We start from the raw sequence: 22,946 nt of genomic DNA, 5'->3' as shown, positions 1-22,946 counted from the left end.
CTATAAGCTGTTGTGTAACCCTGGCAAACACCACATTCAAGCATACAAACAATTTACTCAGGCCTATATGTGACCCCTAGCCATCTCAATAACAAAAAGGGAAGAAAAAGGGGAAGAAATGTTAATTTAAATGAAAAAAAATTTTGCATCTTTAAGTCAAAAAATAACATACTAAATAATGGGCTGAAACAATAGCACACTGGGTAGGGCGTTTGCCTTGCACACGGTCAATCCGGGTTCGATTCTTTCATCTCTCTTGGAAGCCTAGCAAGCTTCCGAGAGTATCCTGCCTGCATGGCAGGGCCAACAAGTTCCCCGTGGCGTACTCAATATGCCAAAAACAGTAACAAAAAGTCTCACAACGGACGCATTACTGGTGCCCGCTCGAGCAACTTGATGAACAATGAGAGGACAGTGCTACAGTACTACAGTGCTATACTTGTTTGGCAAGGCTGCCAGAAACCATACCAGACTTAACTTGCATGCAAAAAAAAGGCTATACTGAAAGGGAAAAGCTTGCTAGGCTTCACCATAGAGGGGCGGAGGAATCGAACCCAGGTTGGCCACGTGTGCCCGGGTTCGATTTCTCCACCCCTCTTGGAGAGCCTGGCAATCTACCGAGTATCCCACCCGAACAGCAGAGTCTGGCAAGCTCCCCGTGGCATATGGATATACCAAAACCAGTAACAACAAATCTTACAATGGACATGTTATCAGTGCCCGCTGGAGCAAATCAATGAACAATGGGAGGACAGTGCCACAGTGCTACTAAATAATACCTAATAGGAACACTGCTTTGGGAAAGTAGGGGAGGCTACCGCTTGAGAAAATCGTGGCAAAGATAAACGGAACTGGAAGAATTCCACACTATGTTCATAATTGGGCAATTGGTCTGGGTCACATATGTCATCAGAGGGAAAAGTTCATAGTCCACTTTCTTTTGTTCTTTTCAGATTTCACCTATTTATTTCAGAGTATCTCTTCCTTTCTCACCTTTAGTCACTAGCTCTTGTTTACCTTGAAGCTCAATTTTTTTCCAACAATGAAAAATAAAACTATGTTTACTGAGTTTATCCTGCTGGGTCTAACAGATGCTCCAGAACTGCAAGCCTTGGTTTTCATCTTCCTGTTCCTCGCCTATTTCCTCAGCATATTGGGAAATCTGACTATTCTCATCCTCACTCTGCTAGACTCCCACCTTCAAACTCCCATGTATTTCTTTCTCCGGAATTTCTCCTTCTTAGAAATTTCCTTCACAAACATCTTCATTCCCAGAGTCCTGATCAGCATCACCACAGGGAATAAGAGTATCAGCTTTGCTGGCTGTTTCACTCAGTATTTCTTTGCCATATTCCTCGGATCAACAGAGTTTTATCTTCTGGCTGCCATGTCCTATGATCGCTATGTGGCTATCTGTAAACCTCTGCATTACATGACCATTATGAACAGCAAGGTCTGTACCCAGCTGGTAGTCTACTCTTGGGTGGCTGGCTTAATGGTTATTATACCACCATTCACTTTGATGAGCCAACAGGACTTTTGTGCATCCAACAAACTGAATCATTATTTCTGTGATTTTGAGCCTCTCCGTGGACTTTCCTGTTCAGACACACGCCTCATAGAGAAGGTTGTCTTTCTTGTGGCATCTGTGACCCTAGTGGTCACTCTATTTCTGGTGATTCTTTCTTACATGTTCATCATCAGAGCTATTCTGAAGATACCCTCTGCCCAGCAAAGGACAAAAGCTTTTTCCACGTGTTCTTCTCATATGATTGTCATCTCCATCTCTTATGGAAGTTGCATTTTCATTTACATCAAGCCTTCAGCGGTAGGAGACACATTCAACAAGGGAGTAGCTCTACTCATTACTTCAGTTGCACCTCTATTGAACCCCTTCATTTACACTTTAAGGAATCAACAGGTAAAACAAGCCTTCAAGGATACTGTTAAAAAACTTGTGAATCTGGGGCCAGAGAGATAGTACATGGATGCATGCCTTACATACAGCCAACCCAAGTTTGATCCAAAACACCTCATGTGTTCTCCTGAGCACCATCAGCAGTGATCTCTGAGCAAGCTCTGAGCACCACTGGGAGTGTCCCCCCCAAAAAAAAATGGTTGTGGATTTTTTTTAATTTCAGGATTAAAGTTTAGTGGGGACCCAAAGAGATAGCACGGTGAATAGGGCACTTTCCTGCTATGATGCTTATCCAGGTTTGATCCTGGCATCCCATATGGTCCCCTAAATTTGCCAGGAGTAATACCTGAGCACAGAACCAGGAGTAAACCCTGAACACCACAGAGTGTGGCCCAAAAACAAACAAACAAAAAAGTTTTAATGGATGGATGAATGAATAGATCCTCACTATGTATCAAGCTCTCTGCAAGCTACTAGCTACTTAATAAAGACTTAAATTCCAGGCCAGTGAGAGATACTTGAAAATAAACAAATTAAAACCTGATAAATTTAAATAAAGAAATAAAGTACCTGGGGCTGGAGTGATAGCACAGTGGATAGGGTGTTTGCCTTGTACGCGGTCAACCTGGATACAATTCCCAGCATCCCATATGGTGCCCCAAGCACCGCCAGGAGTAATTCCTAAGTGCATAAGCCAGGAGTAACCCCTGTGCATTGCCAGGTATATCCCAAAAAGAAAAAAAATAAATAAAGGACCTATATATGGAAGATGCAAGTCATGCAAGATCCAAATTCATCCTCAAAAAAAAAATGAAATTTTGAGTTGAGAACCAATATTTTCAAAAGACATACCATTTAAACTTAGTCTTTATGATTAGGAACATGAACAAGTCAATATAGATAATTCTGGGGGGAAGGTTGCACAAAATTTCCATCCAAATGCCTGTAACAAATCATTGTGAACAACTTCATAAGCCATGGTGTTTAAATAAAATGGGAACGAAAAAATTATTTTTTGACGGCCCATAGAGACTATAGCAATTAAGGCTTTTGGCTTGCATGTAGCTAATCCAGGTTCCATCCTCAGCATCACTGAGCACTGCCAGGAGTGATTCCTGAGCCAGGTGTAACCTCTGAGCATTGCCAGGTGTGGCCCAAAAAGCAAAATCATTCTTTTTATTTGGGGCACTGTGATTTATTATATTGATAACAGCAGGATTTCATGCCAAAACATTCCACTACCACCATCAGAGTGGCAGCGTCCCTATTTTTAAATGAAACAAGGAGAATATATTAATGAACTCAAGACCTTTAAAAGAATCTTCCTCAGGTGCCACAGAGACCGGGGGCGGGATGTGGTGAGATGGCGGGAGGAATACTGGGGACATTGTTGGTGGACAATGCGCACTGGAGGGGGGATGGGTGTTCAATCCTTGTATGACTGAAACCCAATTATGAAAGCTTTGTAACTGTATCTCACAGTGATTCCATTAAAAATAAATAAATAAAATATTCAATGGAATCCATTAAAAATAATAATTAAATAAGAGAATCTTCCTCTTTCCTGTATTTCTCCCTGTTCTCTTTTCATTAGTCCACTTAGGAGACTTTCCCTTCTTAGTTCTCTCTGAGCTTCCCATAAATCTATTACTCTATATTCTATGAAACCTCCCTTACTTGTCAAAAAACTTTTTAATTAAAAAAAATTGCTGGGGCTAGAGCAAGTACAGTGGGTAGGACGTCTGCCCTGCATGCTGCCAACCCAGGTTCAGTCCCCAGCATCCCATATGGTTCCTGACCAAACAAACACTTCCAGGAGTAATTCCTGAGTGCAGAGCCAGGAGTAACCCTTGAGAATCTCTGGATGTAACCCCAAAAACTAGAAAATAAACAAATAAATAAATAAAATTTTTAAAAATTGCAATTATTGCAATGGAAAATGTCATTAATCTCAATAAAATAAGAAAAATTCTCAAGTTTTGATCTTTTGAAAATATAAATCCCATTGGCAGCAATCCTCAGAAGTGGTCTAGCACTAGACACTGCCTCTTTGTCCCAGGTCAGAAGTTCTACTTCGAGCCTTCACACACGGGCCTCCCACCCACCCACCTACCCACCTTTATGCTTAACCTCCAATAATTGGTCTTGTACTGTAAAGAAGTCTTCCCACTAGGTAATACCTCTTTGTCCCAGGTGTATGCTGGGGGACTTTGGACAACCTATTCACCTACACAGATTACACAGATCCCAACCTTCACCCACTGACCAGTTACCCACCAAAACCCAAACTGTGTGACTGCTTGCACCATGAACACAGGGTGGAGATAACTGTACCCAACCTTCTTCACACACACACACACACACACACACACACACACACACACACACACACACACACCACATACACACACAGTCTGAGGCTTCAGTCTATCAGCCCAAGAAATCATCATTTGAGTGTAGGAAGCAGAGTCCAGGCTCTTCTGGGCACCTTCCCATTCCCAATGCCAGCCTGAGATTACTCTCAGGACATAGCACCAATCTATCTGGGGCCAATAATTCTGATGCCAAGCTATATGGGGCCAATCTATCTGAGGCCAATCTATCTTGGCCAATATATATTGAGCCAATCTATCTTGCGCCAATCTTTTGGGTTAATCTATCAGGGCCAATCTATCTGGGGACAATATATCTAGGGCAAGTGTATATTGGTCCAATCTATCAGTGGCGAATTTATCCGGGGCCTATCTATCTCGGGCCAATCTATCTTGGGCCAAACTGTATTTGGACCATATATCTTGTGGAAACATATCTGGGGCCAATCTATCTTGAGATAATATATCTTGGGCCTATCTCTCTCGTGCCAGCCAATCTGGCACCAAATTATCTGGGGACAATCTATCAGAGACCAGTCTATCTGGGCCGATCTACAGTGGCCAATTTATCTGGGGTCAATTGATCTGAGGCTAATCTACCTTGGGCCAATCTATCTTGGACAATCTCTCTGGGGCCAATATATCTGGAGATAATCTCTCTGGGGACAATATATCTGAGGCCAATCTATATTGAGTCAATCAATCTTGGGCAAGTCTATCTTGAACCACTCTATCCTGGGCCAACCTACTGTGGGCCAATCTCTCTTGGGCCAATCTATCCTGCACCAATCTATCTTCAGCCAAACTATCTTAGGCCAATATATCTCGGGCCAATATATTTGGGTCAACCTATTTCAGGCCAATCTAGCTAGGTCCAATCTATTTCGGGCCAATCTATCTCGAGCCAATCTATCTTGGGCCAATCTATCTTCAGCCAATGTATCTGTGGCCCATCAATCTTGGGCTTATCTCTCTGTTATATTCTGAGGCCAATCTATCTAGGCCAATCTATCTTGGGCAAATCTATCTCAGCAAAATCATATAGGGCCAAAATATCTGGGTCCAATCTTTGTGGGAGCAATTTATCTTGAGCTAAAATATCTTGGGCCAATTTATCTTTGGCAAATCTATCAGGAGCCAGTTTTCTTGGACTAATATATCTTGAGTCAGTCTATCTCGGGTCAAACAATCTGCCTCCAAACTCTCTGGGCAAATCTATCCAAGGCCCATATTTCTTGGGACCAATCAATTTTGGGCCAATCTATCTGGGCAAATCTATCTGGATCCAATCTATGTGTCGCCAACCTATCTTGGACAAATCTATTTGAGCCATTCTCTCTATAACCAGTCTATCTGGGGGCATTTTACATGGGGTCAATCAAAATTGGGCCAGTCTATCTCTAGCCAATATTTCTCTGGCAAATATATGTTTGGCCAACATATCTTTGGTCAATCTATCTTGGCAAATCTTTCTTGAGCCATTCTATCTGGGGCTGATCTATCTATCCTGGGTCAATCTATCTTAGGCCAATATATTTTGAGCCAAACTTTCTGTGGCCAATATATCTTGGGTCAATGTATCTTGGACCAATGTATCTAGGGCCAATCTTTCTTGGGCCAGTCTATCTTGAGCCAAACTCTCTTAGGCCAGTCTAATTTGGGCCAAGCCTTATTGGGCCAATCATTCTTGGGCCAATCTCTCTTCATCCAAGATATCTAGAGACAATCTATCTAGATAGCTATATAGAGGCGATCTATCCTGGGACAATCTATCTTGAGTCAAACTCTCTTGAGCCAATCTTACTCGGGCCAAGCCTTATTGGGCCAATCATTCTTGGGCCAATATCTCTTCAGCCAAGATATCTAGATAGAGACAATCTATCTAGATAGCTATATACAGGCAAATCTGGGACAATCTATCTTGAGCCAAACTATCTTGGGCAAATCTACCCGGGGCCAATCTATCTGTGGCAAATCTATCAGGGACCAATGTATCTTTGGCAAATATAACTGGTGGCAATCTGTATTGGCCAAATCAACCTGGGGGCAATCTATATTGGCCGAATCATGACATTGCAAGAAGTTGTATTGTCTGAAAAGCACTGAATAGAAATATTGATGTAGGTACTGACAGACAATTCATCTTATAAATAGATGATTGAATTCCTAGATAACAACTGTGGACAATATTGATATAGGTACTGGCAGACAATTCATCTTACAAATAGATGGTGTTAGCTTATGCCATCAGTACAGTATAGTACTATAAAAGTGTTTTGCTGTCCTTAATTTATATAACATTTTCTTTTTTCTAGTTTACCTTATTATAATATTGTCGGTCATATATATATATAGAACAAACTAAATATATATTAACTGTTTATGTTTGGTCAGGCCTTCAGCCAACAGCAGGCCAAAATTTGGTTGGAATGTCAAAAGTTTCATGCATATTTTTGGTTTAGCCAAGATGGGTGTGCCTAAATTCTGTCTTTTCCAAGACAGCTGTCCTCTCAAATAATTTATGGGCCAAAAAAGAAAGATTGAATTTTTAAAATGTAATGATTAAGAATGGACAGCTTCATTGTGAATGATAAATAGAATAGAGCTTAGAAATAAATTTACATTAATTTTATTTTTGAAAATAATACCAGCAGGCCCATCACAACATCTCTGACTCCTGCTTGCTCATCAATTTTCCAGATGCGATTTTCCTCCCCACTGACATTCCCAGGCCTTTTTGGAAATGAAAGTGGAGACCTCTCCCTTCCAGCTGTGTCCTGGCGGCATCTGTGTTGGACCTCTGCCTTCTCATCAGGCCTGCTTCACATCTCTGGTCCAATGCATATGTGACTGCATGAAAGCTCTACTATTACGGCCACGTGAGATTATATGATTCTCATAATCAGCTATAGAAAACAAAGTATTTCACGATGCCTTTTCAGCAATTCTGATTGTTGGGGGAGAAATTCTAAACAATAATGGTGCGTCTTTTGTCAAAACAATGAATATAATCAATGTAGAGAAGAGTTAAGTGGAAATCATCTGCCTCACAAGCATTGGGAGGGGTGAGACGGGGGTAGATTGGGGTTCTTGGTGGTGAAAAATTAGTACTGGTGAAGGGAAGGGTGTTTGATCATTGTATGACCGAGACTTAAACCTGAAAGCTTAGTAAATTTTCCCAAGGTGATTCAATAAATAAATATAAGAAGAAAAATAAATAAATAAATAAATAAAATTTTTTTAAAAAGTAAAGTGGAGTTCATGCCCAATTCAATCAGCTAATCAGTGGCTGAATAAATAGCAGTACTTCTACATAAAAAAATAAATAAACAGAACTTCCTTAATCTTGTAGAGGGCAGTCATAAGTGAGTGAGGGAATGAATGCCATATTCAAATGCAAGTGCTGAGAAGTTGGTCTTGTCTTTAAACAAAAGCTCCTTTAACTTTTTTTTAACAAAACTGGTTTCAAGGCTATGAGTTCCCTAAGCTATTGTCTATCCATGAAGTACTGAATCAGTCTTTTTGGATTTCTGCAAAGAGCCAGATAATTACAAGATTGGTTTCTGTGTGTCTGCTGTTATGGCTGTGCTGAAGAGCTGCTCGTGTGGGGACAATTCATGACCTCAGTAGGGCGTGAAAGACGAGCCAGTACCGCCCCCCTTCCCATGAAACTTCAGTTGCCCTGTCACCACCAGCTCATACCTGGCTTTCCTATAAGCTCTGAGGCGGTGGCCACCTTGCTGCCGAGGGGGAAAAAGGCAGTAGGGAGCAACACCCTTTTCTTCCCGGGGATGCATGGCGCCATAGTTTAACGCATGGTCCATTCACTTCTCTGCCACAAGCTTCTGGGCTCTTGACTAAGTCCTTCTGCCTCTGGAGCCATGGCCGTGCCAGAGAGCCACTCGTGGGGGGCAACTCGTGACCTTGGTAGGGCGTGAAAGATGAGCCAGTACCGCCCCCCTTCCCATGAGACTGCAGTTGCCCGGATCATACCTGGCTTTCCAATAAGCTCTGAGGTGGCAGCAACCTTCTATGCGGTCCACATGCATTTCTGCCAAAAGCTGCTGGGTTTCAAGATTTGTTTCTTAGTCTCTGGGATCATGGCCATTAATTAGCTTGATCAGGAGCCAAAGAGGCCATTTGTAGGCAGCAACTCGGGGTCTTGCTGGGATGGGGAGGAAAGGGCTGGTTCCACCCCCATCTGGTTAGGCCCTGCATGTCTCATCACTGCAGGCCCAAACCTGACTCTCCAGTGTCCTCTGGAGGATGGTGGTCACCGGGCTGCCAGGGGGAAGGCACAAAACCTATTCCCACCTGGAGTGGCCCAGCACCAGTAACGTACTGCAGGGACAGGATGCATTTCTGCCAAAAGCCTTTGGGTTCTGAGATTTGTTTCTGAGTCTCTGGGATCATGGACATTAAGCGCTTCAATCAGGAACCAGAGAGGCCATGCCTTCCATTATATAGCTGAGCCAAAGGTGGTTTGTGGGTGTGTCTCCCACATGCCTAACTTTTGGCCGTTTACTTTCTTAGTAAACTTTTCCCCAAGTTTTTGGGGTCTGGTCAAAGGCACAGCAGCAATTTGGGAGTATCTGAAAGTCTGACCGTGCCATCAGGGTGCTGATGCACTCACCTCAGATGTACAGATTGACCTGCTGGCAGCACCATACCCCCTGAAGAAAGTTCTGTTTAAAACCCTTTTCTTTGTTTTGGTGTTGGGGATTGACCAACACCTTACCACCTCAGCACCTTACCACTGAGTTTGGTCTCTTATACTTAAGTAGATTTTATTGGTTTTGATGTCCAGGATTGAAACTAGATATCATATATTCATGGCCTGAACTTTACTGTTGAACCATATTCTTATTTGTAGCTTGATTCAGGACTTCACACTTTCTCTATATTGAATTAATGCTTCATCTATATTGAATGTTCTGTGTCTATTCAGATGACTTTTCATATCCAAAGAGATTTTTATTATAATATTTTGCTTTTGGGGAAGTCATGGGGATGTGCTCATCCGCAGTATGGCTCCTGCCATACTGCCATACCTGCCAGGCCAGGTGCTTCAGAACCTGTGACCATTCAGTTCCTGGGTGTCCTATGGTCCCAAAGTCACCATGGACCTAAGGAAGATGCTGCCACATCAGGTGAGGAGACGATAAAATGTGAGGGTCTCAAAGTGGGAAAATACATTTATAAAGAGCAAAATATAAATGATAATAGCTGTACAAACTATACAGCTCACGTTCCATATTTTCTAGCACCCAACATAATATTTAAGGATTTTATGATAATGGGTTGGAGCGATAGCCCAGCAGTAGGGCATTTGCCTTGCACGCAGCCAGCCCAGCAGATCTGGGTTCGATTCCTCTGCCCCTCTCGGAGAGCCTGGCAAGCTATCTCGCCCACAGGGCAAAGCCTGGAAAGCTACCCATGACGTATTCAATATGCCAAACACAGTAACAGTAACAACAAGTCTCAAGAATGGAGATGTTACTGGACCTGCTCAAGCAAATCAAGCAAATTGATAAACAACAGGAGGACAGGGTTTGTTTGTTTGTTTGTTATGATAATGAAACACATTTTACTGGAAGTGAAGTGGGTTTTCTCAAGCCCTTATCTTGCTGAACTGTAAATGTTATTCATACCAAGTCACAATTACCCTCTCTTTTTCTTGAATGGTTGGTAGCAGATCCCTTTCCCCTGGGATATTCTTTCTGCATTGGGTTTATTAAAGTTTTGAGCTGTGGGGTTTTGTGAAACTGGGAACCTAATAGATTTCATTCCTATTTTAATACAGATTGTGAGATCATCAGATGAAAATAGCTGCCACTATAGTTTATTATGGAACTAGACTTACAAGACTGAGTATTACTAAGGAGACATTTAGAAAAACACAGTTATACCCAATTTTTTTTTAAGAAACAATGAGTAGATTTGAGCTTTCTTGATTTGAACCCAGATTCTCAGCATGTGTGGATGTCCAAATTTTCCTTTTTGTCCTTCTAAATATACCCCTTCATGAGTTCCATGATATACTTAAAGTCATATCATTCAAAGATTTATTTAACAAGACTTTTTTTGGACAGCTATATGGTAAGAGTCTTTCTTCAGCTTCTATCTCCACGAGACAGAGAGTTATTACCCTGGTATTCTTTAATGTCTTTTCCAAAGGCAGGTAGCCAATTATCATTTTGGCTTCTGAATAATAAAAGTATGACTTATTCTCTTTTTAAAAAAGTAATAGTTCACTTATTAATGCAGAATGTAAGTAGTATCTATAATATATAAAGCCAATATTCCCTTTTTAGGATAAAACACACTTTTGTATTTTTGTAGGTCTTTTCCGATTTTCCCTTAAAATTTCCTTCTTAATTTTTCTCTCTTCACCTTACTCAACTGTATATTTGTAGGATTTATCTGTCGCACTGTAGCACTGTCCTCCCATTGTTTATCCATTTGCTCGAGTGGGCCCAGTAACGTCTCCATCATGAAACTTGTTGTTACTGTGTTTGGCATATCAAATACATCACAGGTAGCTTGCTAGGCTTTGCCATGAGGGCGAGATACTCTCGGTAGCTTGCCGGGCTCTCCAAGGGGAGCAGAAGAATCGAACTCAGGTTGGCCACATGGGCTGTATGCAAGGCAAAAAAAGCCCTACCCGCTGTGCTATCGCTCCAGGCCAGGATTTATCTACTTCATGTTAATTTTTAAAACGAATTAGCGTAGAATTGTTCATACTATTGATTTTTAAAATTTATGCATGTTTCCTTTTATTAACTTTGTTTAAACACCATGGTTTACAAAGTTGTTCATAATACAGTTGTTATGGGTTTTTGATGGTCCAACACCAACTGCACCACCTGAGTGACTTTCTCTCCATTATTGTCCCCATTCCTCTCCAACCTAGCTTGCCCTTTGAGCAGCCATGCAATAATTTATTTTGTATCGCTTGCTACAACCAAAGGGCTAAATGAAATATAAAAAAATACTTTAGTGAAAGAAAATGTGTGAAACGTGTTATATCTCATCACAGGGTTGTTAAGTCTGTCTGAGGATTTACCAAGCTGTTCATCACTAGAGCAGCCTTCTGTTTTATTGTGTTTGTTTGTTGAGTTTAGTTGGCTTCTACATTACCTTCCCATCCAATTTGGTGGGGTAGGATAGGGGAATTGGGGACCACCGTGTCCATGAATTTTAGCTGCTTTACCAGTCTCTCCTCAGAGATTTGGGTCTTGAGTCTGAAGAGCAGGGCCAGTGGGTGAGTCGACTTAGTGGCAACTGTGGGAGGTAGGTGGGGGTTCTGGAAGTATGTGGAGGGCTGGTACCCAGACTCCGAGAATACCCCAGCGTTCTCATAGCCCAATACCAGGTTTATGTGTTTTGACAATTTTGGGAAATTTCAAAAGTTTAGCTTTATTCATCTATATGTGTGCAGGTGTCATTGCGCTCTCGCTCTCTCTCTCTCTCTTTCTCTCTCTCTCTCTCTCTCACACACACACACACACAAAACCTCATATGTGGAAAATAAAGAAACAGTAAGGGAACAACACACAGAGTCTTAAGAATTAAAGATTTTTGTCTATAGAACTGAGCTTACATGGTAGCATGTGGTTTGGGGGTTGGATTCTTGGAACACTGTTGAAGGGAAGTGGGCACTCCATTGATGGATGTGGTGCTGGAATTATGGAAGCATAGAAGTATAATTGACAGCATTGTAAATCACAGTTCCTCAATAAAACTGAAAGAATGAAAGAAGAAAGGATGAAAGAAAGAAAGAAAGAAAGAAAGAAAGAAAGAAAGAAAGAAAGAAAGAAAGAAAGAAAGAAAGAAAGAGGGAGAGTGGGAGGGAGGGAGGGAGGGAGGGAGGGAGGGAGGGAGGGAGGGAGGGAGGGAGGGAAGGAGGGAAGGAAGGAAGGAAGGAAGGAAGGAAAGAAGGAAGGAAGGAAGGAAGGAAGGAAAGAAGGAAGGAAGGAAGGAAGGAAGGAAGGAAGGAAGGAAGGAAGGAAGGAAGCAGAAAGGAAAGAAGAAAAAAATGTGGTCTTAAATAAAGATTTAAAATTCAATCAAGCTATAAACCGATCGAATCAGCATAAAAGGAGGAAATAACTAAGAAAAATATAGGAAAAAGTTGAGAGAGCCAAGTCTGTTTTTTTGAAAAAATAATAATATTGGTCAAACACCCACTGGCATAGCACAATGTTTCTTTAGAGTTTTTTTTTTATGTGCACAAGAGTTACATAATTTAAATAATTTGTTTATTTAACAAATATTCAACAATAATCATTTGTAGCACTCTAGCACTGTCCTTCTGTACATCGATTTGTTCATACGGACCCAGTAACATTGTGAGACTTGTTGTTACTGTGTTTGGCATATCGAATATGCCACGGGGAGCTTGCCAGGTTCTGCCGTGCAGGTGAGATAGTCACGGTAGCTTGCTGGGCTCTTCAAGAGGGGTAGAGGAATGGAAACTGGGTCAGCAGTGTTCAAGGCAAACACCCTACCCGCTATGCTATTGCTCCAGCCCAAGTGCAGAGTAACCTGATAAAAAATAGTATCTGTCAAATGATAACGGACTGGAGCCGTAGCACAGGGGGTAGGGCGTTTGTCTTGAACATTCCTGACCCGGGTTTGATTCCTCCACCCATCTTGGAGATCCCAGCAAGCTACAAAGAGTATCTCGCCCGCACAGCAACGCCTGGCAAGCTCCCGTGATGTATTCGATATGCCAAAAACAGTAACAACAAATCTCACAGTTTGTTGTGACATGTTACTGGTGCCCGCTCAAGCAAATCGATGAACAATGGGAGGAAGGACAGTGCTATCCACTCTGCTCTTATTGGTGCTGAAGATGGTTGAAATCTGTATGCAAGGCAAATGTGCCCTAGCTGCTGTGCTGTCTTTCCAGCCCTGGGCACTATATGTAACACTTGCTGTACCTCAGTGTTGAAAATAAAAAATTTCTGATAAGAGACCAGTAAATAAATTTTAGGTAGAGAAGCTGTTATGAGATGCTATATATAAGTCATATATAATGATTTCTTGTGGAAATTATTGTGGAAGATTAAATGCAAACACAAAAATGTCTATCTTGGTTTTAAAATGTTGGGGAGCTGGAGGGAGAGTACAGCAGGCAGAGCATTTTTCTTGTATGCGGCCAGCCAGAGTTCAATCCCCAGAACCCCAAATGGTTCCCTGAGCACTGCCAAGAGTAATTCCTGAATTTAGAGTCAGGAGTTACCCCAGAGCTCCACTAGGTGTGGCCCAAACTCCACCCCCTCCAAAACAAGCTTGGCATTCTACAAACTCTGTGCTCAATTAATTGTTTGTGAAAAATAGTTTCTAATAAAATCCCCACAAAGAGAAATGTTGACACTTGCTCTTCCTTCCCCCACCTTATAGCACTGTAGCACTGTCCTCTCATTGGTTCATCGATTTGCTCCAACGGGCACCAGTAACATCTCCATTGTGAGACTTGTTACTGTTTTTGACATATGGAACACACCACGAGGAGCTTGCAGGCTATCCAAGAGGGACAGAGAAATTGAACCCAGGTCGGCCCATGCAAGGCAAACGCCCTACCCGCTGGGCTATCACTCCAGTCCAATGTTAGGTATGGGGTAATTAAGGATCAAGCACACAGCTTTGGCCTGTGCAGCAGTAGCAGAGGGGTTAGAACCCTTGCCTTGCCTTTACAGGACCATCATCCATTCGTTGGCTCCCCATATGGTGCCCCCTGAATGGAATGCAAAGCCAGGAGTGTCCAGTGAACATCTTTGGGCATGGTCCCAACCATAAACAAACAAACAAACAAGAAACTAAAAACAAAACTGCTTCAGTCCCTTGATAGCGAATTCCCTCACCTGACTTTGGGGGTTCTATTGTATCTTCTTCCATGCCCCCTTCCTTGTAGAAGATGGTTGGGACACCCTCAGAATGTCATAGGTGTGGGTTGCCCATAACAGAAAACATTGGTAAATGGTTCGGTCACAGACATAGCAAAGTGGGTTCAGAAGTTTTCTTGCTCAGATCGAAGAGAACAAAAAATTTAAGACCAGGGATTAGTACTCGATCAGTGTATAACTGAAACCCAAGCACTCAAGTTTGTAAGTCTACAACTGTACCTCATGGTGTTTCACCAATAATAATTTAGCACTGTCCTCCCATTGTTCATCGATTTGCTCAAGCAGGCCCAGTAACATCGCCAGCGTGAGACTAGTTGTCACTGTGTTTGGCATATCAAATACAACATGGGTAGCTTGCCAGGCTTTGCCGTGCAGGCAAGATACTCTGGGTAGCTTGCCGGGCTCCTCGAGAGGGGCGGAGGAATCGAACTGGGGTCGGCCAGGTCAACTGCGTGCAAGGCAAATGCCCTACCCGCTGTGCTATCGCTCCAGCCCACCAATAATACATATATATATACATATAACTATGTGTATATATATTAATATATATATATATATATACATATACTGTCAAACACTGTCCTCTTGTTGTTCATTGATTTGCTCGAGTGGGTCCAGTAACGTCTCCATTGTGAGACTTCTTGTTACTGTGTTTGGCATATTGAATACTCTCGGTAGCTTGCCAGGCTCTCTGAGAGGGGAGAAGGAATCGAACCCCTGTACCCTTTGTTGTCCAGAGGACACAAACTAGGAAAACCCACTTGAACCCCCAGAGGAGATTCAGCTATGTACCCCACAAAATTCTGAAGGCGGAATTGAACCCTGGTCACCCGCGTGAATGACAAGCACCCACATGGCTCTCCTACTGCTGCACCTGTGGAAGTTGCTTGCTTGATCCTTAATGACCCCATACTTAACATTGAAGCAAACCCAAGGGTGGAAAATTCTTAGAGAAACAGGCCTGGGTAGGGAACAAAATCCCACAGTGCCATCTCGTGGCGTTTCACTGAAACTACCTGCAGCCGTATTCTTTGCTTCAATATTTAGTGTCCTTAAGGATCCAGCAAGGTGCTTGGGCCACTGCAGTGAGACCAGAGCAGTTAGGGCTTTTGCCTGCAGTCACAGGACCCTGGTTCTTTCTTTGGCTCTCCGTACAGTCCCACCATCGTGCAGGAGTGATTTCTGAGTCAGAGCCAGGAGAACCCCTAAGTGTTGCTGGTTTGTGGCCCCCAAACCACGGTCAAACCAAATAAAAGCAAAACAATGTCAGAGCCTTGATGGCGGATTCCCTCACTCCAACTTGGGGTTTTCTGAGCTGAATCTTGCTGTATCCATGCCCCCCCTTCCTTGTAGAATAGGGTTGGGTCACCCTCAGAACATGGGGAGATGGCATGTGGGGTTGAATGTAACAGGAAACCTTTCCAAAGGGCTGTGTCAGACAGAGCAAAGTGGGTTCAGAACTCTTGTTCAAAGAGAAGGGAACAACAAAATAATCTTACCCTGGTCGTGGCCGACCAGGTTCAATCCCAGGTACTCAATGGTCCCCAGAACCCTGTGGGCCCACATAAACCCCCCACCAAAATACTTAGTGCCAGAGCTCTAGTACAACTGGTAGGGCATTTGCCTTGTACATAGCCTACCAGGCTTCAATCCCCAGCATACCATAAGGTCCCCCAAGCTCCGCCAGGAGTCATTCCTGAGTGCAGAGCCTGGAGTAACCCTGAGCATCGCTGGGTGTGACCAAAAAAGAAAAAAAACCCTTGGCTGAAGTGATGTATTTAGAATTTTCAGGGAAGGACATAGCCCGATGTTAGACTCATTATTCCTGTGTTAATTAAAATTCTTCTTAGCCCACTCCCCGTTCCTCTGATGGCTGTTACATTCACCCTAGACATCTGGAAATGCCAGAGTTGAATCTGGCCTCTGCCACCCTCCTCCATGGAGAAGAGAGGGTTGGAACTTCTCATATGTCTGTGAACCCCAAAACTCTCTCAGATGGCATCTTCAGAAATATGGCGTGCTGGGGTGTGGGGATGAGGGGTTAGAGACCTTATAACTATTTTAAATTATTTCTCAGTAACCTCATACTGGTGTGTCATAGTTAAGTCTGATTTTGATGCTTATATTCAGACTGCATTTTTCTTCACATTTGCTTACAACTTTTTGTTGACATGGTATTTTGGGTAACAGAAACTGAAGCAAATAAGCTTTCAGTGTGTGAGTTTTTATTATATGACTTGTATTTGGATTATGCATAGTATTTTCTGGAGTAAACATAGTATTTTCCTCTAGTGTTTTTGTCCTCTGTAGTCTTATGCTTTCGTCTTCAAGATCTGTTTGTTTGTTTGCTTGTTTGTTTGTTTTTTGGGGGGAACCATACCTTGTCATGCTCCTGGCCTTGTGCTCAGGGGCCACTCTTTTATTTTTTTTATTTTTTTATCATTTTTTTATTAGTGAAACACCATGAGGTACAGTTATAGACTTATAAATTTTTGTGCTTGGGTTTCAGTTATACAATGATCAAATACCCATCCTTCCACCAGTGCCCATCCTCGCCCACCACGGGTCCTAACATCTCTCCCACCCCCCATCCCCCCCCATCTCACCCTGCCGCTGTGGCAGGGCCTTCCCCCTTGTTCTCTCTCTCTTCTTTTGGGTACTGTGTTTTGCAAAAGAGGCATTGAGTGGCAAACATGTTTGGTCTATAGACTACTTTTAGCATGTCTCTCCCACCCTGGGAGGGTCTTCACACCCTTTATTTGGTGCTCTCTTCTCTATCTGAGCTTCCTTTTCACCTAGCACATGTGGCTGGCCTTCAAGTCATGGAGCAAAATTCCTGGTACTAATCTCAGCCATTCCTGGGTGTTAGTCTCCTGTTTTGTTGCTTTATGTTCCCCAGATGAATGCAATTTTTCTGTGTCTATCCCGCTCTTTCTGACTCATTTCGCTTAACATGATACTTTCCATGTAGTACCACTTGTATGTAAATTTCATAACTTCATCTTTTCTAACAGCTACATAGTACTCCATTGTGTAAATGTACCAAAGTTTCTTTAACCAGTCACCTGTTCTCGGGCACTCAGGTTTTTTCCAGATTCTGGCTATTGTAAAGAGTGCTGCAATGAACAAACAATTGCAGATGTCACTTCGACTATACCTTTTTGCCTCTCTGGGATATATTCCCAGGAGTGCTATAGCTGGGTCAAATGGGAGATCAAATTCTAATTTTTTGAGAATCGTCCATACTGTTTTCCAAAAGGGTTGGACCAGCCAGCATTCCCACCAGCAGTGAAGGAGGGTCCCTTTCTCACCACATCCGCGCCAGCACCTGTTGCTTTTGTCCTTGTGGATGTGGGCCAGTCTCTGTGGTGTGAAATGATATCTCATTGTGGTTTTGATCTGCATCTCTCTGATGATTAGTGATGTAGAGCATTTTCTCATGTGCCTTTTTGCCATTCGGATTTCTTCTTTGTGAAAGTTTCTGTTCATTTCCTCGCCCCATTTTTTGATGGGGTTGGGTGATTTCTTCTTGTGTAGTTTAACCAGTACCTTGTATATCCTTGATATCAACCCCTTGTCGGATGTGTATTTGGTGAATATTCTTTCCCATTCTGTAGGCTGTCTTTGTATTTTGGTCACTGTTTCTTTTGAGGTGCAGAAGCTTCTTAGTTTAAGATAGTCGCATTTGTCTATCTCTGTTTTCACTTGCTCGGCCAGTGGCGTGACATCTTTGAAGATACCATTAACTTCAATATCATGGAGAGTTTTGCCAACTTTGTCTTCAATAAACATTATAGATTCTGGTCTGATGTTGAGGTCATAAATCCATTTCGATCTTACTTTTGTGCACGGCATTAGGCAGAGATCTGAGCCCACTTTTTTGCATGTAGCCGTCCAGTTTTGAGGGGCCACTCTTTTAGATGCTCAGGGGAGCTATATATGATATGGGGGATCAAACTAGGTTTGACTGAATGCAAGGCAAGTGCCTTACCCACAGTACTATCTCTCTGGTCAGCAAGAGCCTTATGGCTTTCAACAACCAAGCTTTAGTCAGCTACTAAACTGAAACATTTCATGAGGAAGCAAAGTGTGGGAGAGGAGATGTTTTATGACTTTATGATGAAATATTTAAGTAGGGTTGTGCTCCTGGGTTTTGGCCTTCAGAAGTTTTATTTTCAATTATACTTGCTCCACTTAAGTGAAACAGGAAATCTGAGAAAACTACAGTCTGAGAATCACCTTGCCTTCTGTGGCATGAGGCACTGACAGCAGGTTTTCCTCAAGAAAATATTCCTTTATTATAAGAAGATCTCTAGATAGATTTCAGTGATTTCTCATATTTTCTTTTCTTTTCTTCCCTGCAGGTACCACTGATTTTTCACAGTGGGAACTTGCTTAGAATCCTGGAGACAAAACTCATGGAAGGGCAGGAATTTCCTTGAAATTATATGTGAGTTCGGAAAATAAATTGTGGGAGAGTGTGCAATGGGGGACCACGGCCTGATGGTGAAAGTGGCTCATTTAATGCAGAGCTGCTAGCATACTTATAGAACATCTGAGGGGGGTTGTGGTAAGGACATAGGTGTGATTGATCATTTACATAGGTGAGACATCTGGAAATTTACATAAATCATTTACAAAGATAAAACATAGAAAATTCTCTTTTGGGGAGATTAACACAAGGAGACACTCTGTCTCTCAGGAACATCTATATTGCTTTTTATCCTTCTCTCTAGTTGTATATGTTATCAATACTTTCGGTTGTTTGGATAAACACAGTAAGAGACAACGATCCCAACACTTAGTTCTCTGGGCAAGACTTTCACTGTAAATCCCAGACTAAGTCTACTCAGGCCAGTTCAGTGTGTCCTTCCCATGGAGATCCTGTCTCTTAAGTCATAACAGCTTGCATCAAACCATGCATTGATGCTTTCTAAACTGTCCCATTTCAATGCCGGAGTAGCTTTGCTACTCACCCCAGATCCATCCCTGTCCAAAGACGGGACCTCCCTTTTGGGGTGCAACTGAAGCCTTAGTCAAGTAATTATGACCAACGCCCAGGGGTAGATATATTTCAGAGTCAATCAACTCCCAAATATTAGGAGCACAGGTGTATCTGTGTTTAACCAAAGAACACTGCTCTATAGTAAAATATAAAACGGCTATAGGGGAAATAGAAACTCAGGTTCAAATACACAGCACTTTAAATACAAATCAGTACAAGTCCAAAGTTCAGAATTACCAGAAAGTTTTGGCTTATAAGTAATCAAGACTGACTTGGAGAACTGTGACAATGAGAGGTAAAATACAAAGGAAAGGTCGGTGATAAACTTTAACTAAATTAGGGATGCTAGCAAGGGCATGATAAGCTTCTCTGGGAGGAGGAAAAGGGGAAATTCACTAATGAAGCCTAAAACACGTCGGGTTGATATTCAACAATTACACATCCTGATAGTATTGCTCAAGTCCTCATTCAGTCTCTCAAATATACAACAAAATGGTCATTTAAGTCTTCCTAATTTATAGCTTCAGTGGCCCGTGCTCCAAGTGAGTAAGTCTTGAATTTATTTATTTTAGATATCTGCAGGGGGTTGGGATATGTGGATGGGTTTGGTCTCAATTCTATGGTAAAGCTAAGAAATGTCACTGACACTGTCACTGTCCTCCAGTTGTTCATAGATTTGCTCAAGCGGTAACCAGTAACGTCTCCATTGTGAGACTTATTGTTACTGTGTTTGGCATATCAAATACGTCATGGGTAGCTTGCCAGACTTTGCCGTGCGGGTGAGATACTCTCTATAGCTTTGGGGCTCTCTGAGAGGGACGGAGGAATTGAACCTGGGTTGGCCTGGCAAACGCCCTACCCGCTGTGCTATAGCTCCAGCCCAAAAGTGGGCTTCTCGGCCTTTTGGCTAAGATCAAGTGTTCACGATCATCCTGTTGTTGGTCGATTGCCTCAAGCAGGCTCCATTAATGTCTCCTTCATCCTAGCCCAGAGATTTTAAAAAGTGTCATATTCAAGGCTCTTTCAGGGTTAGGAGAATGAGACCCATCATTGTTACTGGTATTTGGCATTATGGGTACGCCACAGGGAGTTTGCCAGACTCTGCCGTGTGGGCAGGTTACATTCGATAGCCTGCCAGGTTGTCCAAAGTAAGAATGAGATAATAAGATGTCGCGGCCACGCACTTCTGGGAGCTGGGTTTTATAGTCTCTGGGTCTTGGCCGTTGATGGGATTACAAGGTGCCAGGGGGCCTGTTAGTGGGTGTGACCCCTGCCTACTGGAGGATGGAGGATCTGGGTGGAGGATGCTCAGACTCCGATCCAAGCAGGCTTGGAGATCTCAGCCCTGGGACCCGCATGCCTTTGTTCCATTGCCGGTACCTTCATGCGTGTGGAGAGTGGTCTCAGCATGGTTGTGTCTGGTTCTGGAGGTCTTCGGCTGCCGGAGCTCTGCTCGGGGCAGGGAGGGAAACTCAACCCAAGGACCCTCCAAGGGGCCCCAGCGAGGACAGCCAGGCACTGCAATCAAGTGTAGTATCAAGAAATGTCATTAATTTGAATTTTATTTCTGCTTTTTTTTTTCCTCCTGGTGACAGTGTTTGAAGGATCACAGCGGGTAGGGCGTTTGCCTTGCACGCAGCCAACATGGCCGACCCGAGTTCGATTCCTCCGCCCCTCCGCCCCTCTCGGAGAGCCCAGCAAGCTACCGAGAGTATCTCGCCCGCACAGCAGAGCCTGGCAAGCTCCCCGTGACGTATTCGATATGCCAGACACAGTAACAACAAAGTCTCCAATGGAGACGTTACTGGCCTGCTTGAGCAAATCGATGATCAACGGGAGGGCCTTTACCTTTTGAACTAAACATATTTGAGCATTCAGGCTGGTACACAAAAGAGACTAAAATTAGATCCCACAAGCCCAATCAACTTCTCATATCAAATGCCTTAAAAAAATGTTATGATGAAGCTTCTTGAAATGTCAACCCTAACATAAACCTGTGTGTCTGACTTCTCAGGTTCATCCTTATTATTCAGTTCTACTTATAAAGACTTTGGTGTCTAACTGGTCAATAAAAATAAAAAGAACATGTGCCTTTTAGCCATTCGGATTTCTTCTTTGTGAAAGTTTCTATTCATTTCATCTCCCCATTTTTTGATGGGGTTGGATGTTTTCTTTTTGTGGAGTTCAACCAGTACTTTGTATATCCTTGATATCAACCCCTTGTCGGATGTTTATTTGGCGAATATCCTTTCCCACAGAGGCAGGGTGGGATGGGGGGGATGGGGGGGGTGGGAGGGATACTGGGATCCGTGGTGGTGGGAAATGGGAACTGGTAGAGGGATGGGTATTTGATCATTGTATAATTGAAACCCAAGCACAAAAATTTGTAAGTCTACAACTGTACCTCATGATGTCTCACTAATAAAAAATAAATAAATAAAAAATAAAAAAATAAAAAGAACAACTCTTCCCTCTCCCCTACCCTCCCCCCCGTTCCCCTCGCCCCTCCCCCACATCAGTTGTTCTCCCTCACAGGTACCCAAATCATATTTTATTTAGCAGAGTAAGACCCATGCAGTCCACACATTTTGTTTATTTTTGGTTTGGGGGCCACACTCTGCTTAGGGCTTACTCTGGACTCTACACTCACTGATCATCCCTCAGGGGACCGTTTAGAGTACTGCGTTGGACTGGAGTGTTCTTGTGCTTTCTACTCCAAAGAATGAAGTGGAGCTCAACCCTGGCAAGAGGTGTTGAGCACTCAGGAAAGCGCTGTGCGCAGAAAGTGACCTTGACCATATGCACTGGACCAGAGCTTGCCTATTCCTCTCTAACCAGTCCCCTCAGCCTTCCTCTTGCCTCGTAGCCCCAACTCAAACCACGCAATAGAGAAAAAAAACGTAGAGAAGAATCCTGAGCTTTCTCTGCCAAGCAGGCAAAGGGCTGAGGGCAGGAAAACAATTCGAACTTCCCGCCGGTCTCCTTTAGCCCTATGGGAATAACAGCCCTGTCAATCTCCCAAGAAGCTGGGCGTCGATTGGACCTTGCTCTGCGCAGGGGGGCGGTCGCGCCTGCGCACGGCGGTGCCTTGGCAACCGTTGCTAGGAAACCGCGTAAACACCCGGGAGCCGAGCGGAGTCGCGGCGTTTTCGGCGGGAGAAGGCGGTTGCAGGAGCTGGAGACTGGCGACTTGGTCGGCCAGAATGGTGAGCCGTTTGGAGAGTGGGTCCGAAGTCATTGATTTATTCATCAACTGCTTTCGTTAGTCGGTTAGATCCCACCCGGGCTCTCTGGCCTTCAGGCCGCTCATCTGAAAATTAAGGGGGGGATTGACGCGTGCTGGTTTGCAGAGACTGTCAGGTCCCCTTTACTTAGGCGATGTTAGAATATCGGATAGGACCGGTTAAAATTCTTGTTTCCTGTGTTTCTGAATGAGTGGGGATGAAAGTACAGAGGGAGCGAGCGTTACGCTCTTAAACCTCTGCTGGAAAAGCCCCGCGTTCAGCTTCGGAACGTTTTTGGGGTGTTTTGGGGTTTTTTTGTTTCGTTTTGTTTTGTGAGCTAAAGGGGGAGGGACGGGATGGAACGAGGGGCGGGGAACACTGCCTGCTGGTAGAGCTTGTGTCTGCCCCTCCTCCGCGTGCATTCCTGTACACGTGAAGCCAGCACTACTGCACGCGTTTGAATCCCGCTGAAGTTGTTTTTCTTCTTCGTGCATCATCTTTATCATCAGCTGATGA

The 22,946-nt window shown here is 43.3% G+C and overlaps 1 protein-coding gene and 1 pseudogene across 1 annotated transcript; both read left to right on the top strand.

Moving 5' to 3' along the window:
• The first annotated feature begins 1,042 nt into the window (after nt 1-1,042).
• On the top strand, nt 1,043-1,981 carry LOC130024630 (olfactory receptor 2AP1). The gene has a single exon (XM_056115330.1). It carries the CDS (start codon nt 1,043-1,045, stop codon nt 1,979-1,981), a length of 939 nt encoding a protein of 312 aa, XP_055971305.1.
• A 7,257-nt stretch (nt 1,982-9,238) lies between these two features.
• LOC130024628 (TM2 domain-containing protein 1-like) lies at nt 9,239-10,214 on the top strand (annotated as a pseudogene).
• Nucleotides 10,215-22,946: the final 12,732 nt, after the last annotated feature.

The sequence above is a fragment of the Sorex fumeus genome, unplaced genomic scaffold (assembly GCF_029834395.1).
Source record: "Sorex fumeus unplaced genomic scaffold, SorFum_2.1 ptg000029l, whole genome shotgun sequence".
Lineage (NCBI taxonomy): Eukaryota > Metazoa > Chordata > Mammalia > Eulipotyphla > Soricidae > Sorex > Sorex fumeus.
This window is presented reverse-complemented; position numbering and strand designations above follow the sequence as displayed.

Bases quoted from the DNA above. Each gene is read 5' to 3' on its own strand.
- LOC130024630 (XM_056115330.1), top strand. From the start codon at position 1,043: ATGAAAAATAAAACTATGTTTACTGAGTTTATCCTGCTGGGTCTAACA.